General features: G+C 37.9%; 1 protein-coding gene across 1 annotated transcript in view; it reads left to right on the plus strand.

Annotated features, from left to right (window-relative positions):
* LOC139118678 (uncharacterized) overlaps nt 1-2445 on the plus strand; it is a 33047-nt gene extending 30602 nt beyond the window's left edge. Inside the window, exons 17-19 of the mRNA XM_070682096.1 lie at nt 351-611; nt 884-1510; nt 1669-2445. Coding sequence (XP_070538197.1) covers nt 351-611; nt 884-1510; nt 1669-2249 — 1469 coding nt within the window. The 3' untranslated portion in view covers nt 2250-2445. The remainder of the gene's footprint in view (nt 1-350; nt 612-883; nt 1511-1668) is intronic.
* Nucleotides 2446-6485: the final 4040 nt, after the last annotated feature.

The following is a 6485-nucleotide window of genomic DNA, read 5'->3' on the forward strand; positions in this document are numbered from 1 at the left end:
GAAAATGAAACGTCAGTGCCAACATTGACTCTTGACTTAAATTATTCGAGATGCCAGAGTCGGGACAGGATATCCTCACCGTTGGTAACATGTGTCTTTTATGGATGTCCCTGTTTCCTTTCGTAATTATTTTAACTCTCTTGTGTTTTATTTTGTCCCCTTTTTTCACTGTTGTTTACGTTTGTGAATTTCAACCATATAATGGCGTGGACTACGATTTTCGACTTTGAAAGAGTGTGTTACCTTGTTTTCCATAACCAAAATAATTGTTACGTGAAAAGCATATGAATGTATAACAATCTTTAGATGTTATGTTTAGCTCATTCTGAAATATTTTTTTTATCTTGAAGGTGGGAAGGATGAATGTTACCAAGATTCCAATGGGAATGATTATCGAGGCAAAGTTTCAAAAACCGAAGAGGGCCATATTTGTCAGAAATGGACCTCCCAGACACCACGGAAGCATTCTAGAACCCCTGAAAAGTACCCGAACGGTGGGCTTGGAGATCATAACTACTGCAGAAACCCTGACAATGAAAATGGCCCCTGGTGCTACACGGTCGATGGCCCGCGATGGGGGTACTGTGATGTTGGCAAGCCAGGGGATTGTGGTAGGAAACTTGATAAAATCAAGATACGTCATGTTGTGTCAGCTTTTCTTGCACTTACAATTTGCAGTAACCTTGCTATAACCGTTAAACCATTCTTCAAAATGATGACACAATCTTTCAAGTACAGTCAGGCTCTTTTCATCACCAAGCAGATGTTTACGTTTTGGTATTTTTTTAAACAACTATCTGTTTCTTCAACACTCGTCACAAAGGTTCATTCGCATCAGTTCAGAAAACCTTGATAGATTTAAACACGACATTTTTCTTCACAGAAAAACTTGGCCAAGTATTAGAGGGGAAAATGGTACGTCTTGGGGAAACATCGACGATAGTATTAACGAAACCTTTCTCGGACAGTATATCTGATATTACTGTGTCTTTCTGGGTGAGAAGTTCGGGCAGCAACTCGGCCGTGCCTTTCGCATATTCCTCTCCATCAGCTGAAGACGAATTCAGTGTTCGCAATATTGGCAACATGAAGATGTACGTGCACGGCAACTCTGGAGACTCCTCTCACTGTGGTGCGAACGACGGTTTCTGGCGTCACGTAACTGTAACATGGCAGAGTTCGAGTGGTGGTTGGCAGTTTTTCAAAGATGGCGTTACGATCTCAACTGGAGACAACTTCGAAAAGGGGCATCAACTTGAAGCAGGTGGAATAATGATTATTGGTCGTGGACAAGATAAAGTTAGTGACGCATGGTCTTCTGGCTACATAGAGGGCGAGATAACAAACTTCAATGCCTGGAACAGAAAACTAACGGCAGAGGAAATCCAGAATTTGGCAAAAGCATGTGATGGATCTGTCTCCGGCAATTTGATATCGTGGAACGGAGACGATCTTGGTGTTCAGCTTTCAGCTCCGGGTAGTTTACCGATCGAAAAGGCCGAAACATGCGGTAATGTCTCTTGTTTTCGTTTGTACTTCAATAGTGTCAAAACATACTACCTACACTTTCTTAGTATAAAACAACGCGATTCGCTTTTCTTTGATCGCTTTGATAAAACAAATTACACATTTAAATTAAGCGCTTTGACTGTATGGGTTACATTACAGAACCAGTGTTGTCTGGCCTGGAGGGAAAAATGATCATGTTTGAAGGTGATTTTACCATCGAGACCTCCACCACCATTCCTAAGCTGACCCAGCTAACTGCATGCTTTTGGTTACAATCAACCTACTCAAATGGAGGATGGTTCACTTACCAAACACAAGGGCAGTACGTGATGGCTTTGTGGTATGATACCGAATTAATGGTGCAGAATGGCGACTGGAAGGGAGTTTCGACCACTGTCAATGACGGCAATTGGCATCACGTGTGTGTCACGTGGAAGTCATCGGGAGGTGAGTGGCAGGTCTTCAAAGATGGCGTCAGAGCTACGAATGGAGTTGGACATGGTGATGGATTCGAACTGGCAGCCGGTGGCAAGTTCATATTGGGTACTTCTAGGCAGTATGAAGTCAAAGGGAACATGGCGTTCTTCAATGTTTGGGACCGCGTGTTGACCAACGAGGAAGTCACTGGTGTTAAGAATGCCTGCGATGGTAACGACGAGGGAAACCTGTTGTCTTGGAAACATGGCGTCATATCTCCTCCTGACCAATACACTACGAATGTCAACTTATGTGCTGATTAGTTCAGGAAAAAATATATGCCATACGTAGGAATAGAAAGTGGCTGGAAACCTAGTTAGTTGATTCATGTGAGCATTAGTGTATATTACGATTAAGCCTGTGACCTCAATCTGACTATTTATTAGACTCATGGTCAGATGGCTTTGTATTTCTTATGAATGTATCTTTTCCTTACTTTAGAAATAAACATCTCAACTGATCAAAAACGTATGTTAACATTTGTAGTTTTTCCCCACATAGTAAATGTGCGTTACTAACTATCTTATGCTCTCACATCGCTGCAGTCATGAATTTTAAATTAGACAGCAGATGAAAGGTGATCCAGCCTCTGTGTTCAAAACCAATAGTTTTATTTATTTACTGTGAATTGAAAGTTGAAATTCGAGATTTATAAAAGGCAAAAAATCCACATGTCACCAGATTAGTTTCGTAGCTAGTAGGAGATGAAATGCATCTTTTTTTCACACCAAGAAAACAGAAATTCTGTATATTCAATAAAATGTGACCACACATTTATCTTCAATACAGTTCTCTGGTAGTTACGAGAATATGCGTTAGTCTTATGTTCAATTATGTGTCAAAGATATAAAAGGTTCACCAGAATTTGTCGTAATCTTGTACACATGGAAACGGACTCTTTTATCCTTTCTTTGTTTGCCATTGAAGTCACCAATCATTCTAAAATTATTGTAACATTTATCATTAGAGTAGGATTCGCTTCAGAGAAAGACCTTCAACCTTTTATACTACTTCCCCAGTCTGCTGCGTTTGTGGATCCATATTAAAGTCCCTCGAATAATGATATTACATTTTCTCCAGGAAGTTAACACCGCGTATGGTCGCCTTTTGGAATCGCAAATATACGTGAATTCAAGGTAATTTCTTTCATCCCAAACTTTGTACAGCGGTGCTAGAGCTATAACTATGACTGTACTTATAAGTTTTCTTGAGAAAAGTTGGAACAAAAAATTAAATTTCTGTTTAGAGACGTATAATGCCTTAAAGCTTGACCACGCACAATGATCATACACTGATGTAGTAGGTTTGTCTCAAAACATCAAATTATAGAATTCTTAAATAAAGCCGTATTCTTAGCCATTTGTCTCTTTTATTTGCGCAAAGCGGTTCGATGTCGATAGCATATCTATAGTGTGTTGATTTCAAACACACAAACGACTGCCGCAAAGCGGACTTGAATGACCACATGCTGTTAGATACAAACAACCACTTGAAACGAAAATTGACAAATAGGCTAGTTTCATGCAGTTATTTCTTTTTCAAAACCCCTCCAAAAACAACCGGCTACCAAACGTTGTAATTATTGGTGTTTGCATGGTTGTCATTTGCTATTGTCATGAATGACTAATGCGCGGACAGTTTTTGACAAAATCGAGAAAACTTATCATTGAAAAACGATATTATTTCGATGTGGTATGAAATACAAAAAATGGATTTGTTTTGGCAACATTGCATATTGGAAATCTTAACAATCTTAGAGCGTTGATTAATTTTTACGTTTTCCTTTGAATGCGACAATGAATGTTTTATGAGTCAAGTGAGGGGTGTTCAGCACTGCAACATAAGATTATCTTAAAAGTAACGAATATATTCTGCACTTCAGGTCACAGGTTCAACATAGTTCAAGTCCTCAATATTCAGTCTTTCTTCTGGCATTGAGAATGAGAGTTTCATGGAATCAATTCAATGCGATGGGCTGGAGTTATTTTTTTCCTATTCCAAAGGTCTCTCTTTGCTCTTCTCAATTATTTGCATGTCATGCATGCGATCACAGACAATGACACAAACAATCCTTTTCCTTCGAAATTACCCAAAGTCGGGTGTCTAAAATAATTGATAAGATATAAGACACATTTCAAGAGTCGGATAATCGATTTCATTCATTCTTTATTTCATCATCCCAAGAGATGTGAGATAAAAATATTCAATGTGCAACATGATGTCGCAATTAAGTGGTTCTCTAGCTGAGCCGAGAATGTCGTGTGGAAATATGTTTCTGAAGTCGAGGCTGTGTGATGAAGCGGTAGAAGTGAAGAGCAAATAAATTACTTTTTTAAAGTTTTCTTGGAAAGGAGGGTGTGGGGGAACGATCTGTTACGATGTAACTTATTTATACATTTGGTGGTTGCGCCTAGAGGAACAGAAAATTGTATCCTTTGGTACTAGAAGGTTAGAAACAAATGTAGGACAACACACTCACGTATCTTGCAGCCACCAAACTTTTGTTGAAGCAGTTCTTTGTATGCTGGCATGGGCTTTGTGGCCTGCCTCATTCTTGAGCTCAGAGAAAAACATGAAACAGAAACACGTATAATGCAGTCAGGCAAGTAAAATTAGGCATGTCGTCATCTACACAACAAGACAGGAAATATGTCACTTTAGAAAAGTGTAGTCACAAATATTTGTGGCAGAAACCTGCTGGAAATTACGCAATAAAAAGACATTCATGCAATTTAATGACTGAAACCAAAGAAACATTGTGTTTTTCTAATTGACTCCTGATAGCGCTTGCTCATTGCGCTCGCTCATGTTTACTTAAATCACAGAATAAATCGAACTTATACACATGTTTAAAAATGACACATCAGTGGTAATTTATTGCTAACAAAAACAATAACATCAATGCAACAATAGTCTAAGGTAAATAATTACATGAATAGAGCATGTTTAAATAATGAAATAAATATTATCACTGTATGTTTTTTAAGAAAAATTACAGTCAAATTCACTCTTTGACAAAAATGCAACTTTGTATTTGATTTAAAAAAACACATGTTTATTTGAAGAAATTAATTATATGAATACAAAGTTTGCAACATTGCATTTAATCTGCGCTATTCTGTAAAATGCTATTTCTCTCTAAATGTACCATAGGTTTTGTTCTGTGATCAACAGCTTAAGTTGTCAAAGTTTCACAGACAGACTTGGAAATACACTTTATTCTGTAGTTGTGTCGATGTATGTATATCGGTGTTCTTGCCTATAATGTTATTGCTGTTGACTTCATATTTCCCTATACATTTGCTGAATATTTCAAATCATTGCTTGTCTGTTTGGCCAATATTTGCCATCCTTTATCTATTCGTCAAATTCAAATTTACCTTAGATATAACAATGATAATAATAATAATAATATTAAGCTACAACTCGATAGCCTTCATAGAGAGAGCCTCTTTTCATCGAGTATTGAAACAGGACATTTTAGAAGGACACACAAAAGTGCATCTATACATACATATATTTTGTTTTAATTTCTAGTAACAATGACCAAGTATTTTATTTTAAACTATTTACGCGTCATTTCATTCTCATTTCAAGCTGCTTGATTAGATGATCTGTTGTGAGTTTGTAACTGTTCGGAGATCTTTAGATTTCACTTCTACGGTCTCGTAGACAAGGCTGAGAGGAGTTGGTGGAGAAAATTCTTAGGTTCCAAGACATACAGTTGGTACCGGCGAATGTGTTCGATTACAAAACTTCCTTCACACACTTAAGGGTTGTATTAATTTTTAGGTGAAGCTTACTGAAATGCTTTTAAGCGTCTTGCATCTGAATGGTCTAACACACAAACATAAGAATCGCTACTGGGCGCTATATGTTCTTTTCTACAGTCATTTATTGCAAGCGTTTGCTGAATAATAGATGGATAACAAAGTAAAATCAGTACTGCCACAAAGATTGACCACTTGTTTTTGCCTTTCTGAGGGGTGAATAAATAAAGTATTTCACACGTCTCCTAAAGGTGATCATGAGACATAGCCCCCCCCCCTTGTAAAACACGAGCTTTTAGTCGTCCGCCCAGGGACGGGGGACTTCCTTTTGATTAGGTTCTGCCTGTCCATGTATTCAGACCCATTTCTTTATCAATGAAATCGTTTAAGCCCGGCACAAGCATAAAAATAATAGACTATGATCTACGTATAAACGTCAATTTGTTTAACGATACAATCAAATGTGGCCACCTTTCGGCCATTTTTAAAAATTTTGAATCCAAGTTATTTTAATCATCAGTTTTTTAAAATTCGTCAACGGATTTTTATACAGTATGTTATGATAATTATGATGGAACTACAGTTGCACTGTACGACCTGCGGCGATGCCCTATTTCGACCAACATGCTTTGAACAAACTGTTTAACACATTGCATGAGCATTTTAGCACACGACCTCGCTCCTGGCCTCATTTACCAGTTTTTTCTTAGACTCGATCGACTTTGCCGA

Source organism: Ptychodera flava, chromosome 19 (genome assembly GCF_041260155.1).
Source record: "Ptychodera flava strain L36383 chromosome 19, AS_Pfla_20210202, whole genome shotgun sequence".
Classification (NCBI taxonomy): Eukaryota; Metazoa; Hemichordata; class Enteropneusta; family Ptychoderidae; genus Ptychodera; species Ptychodera flava.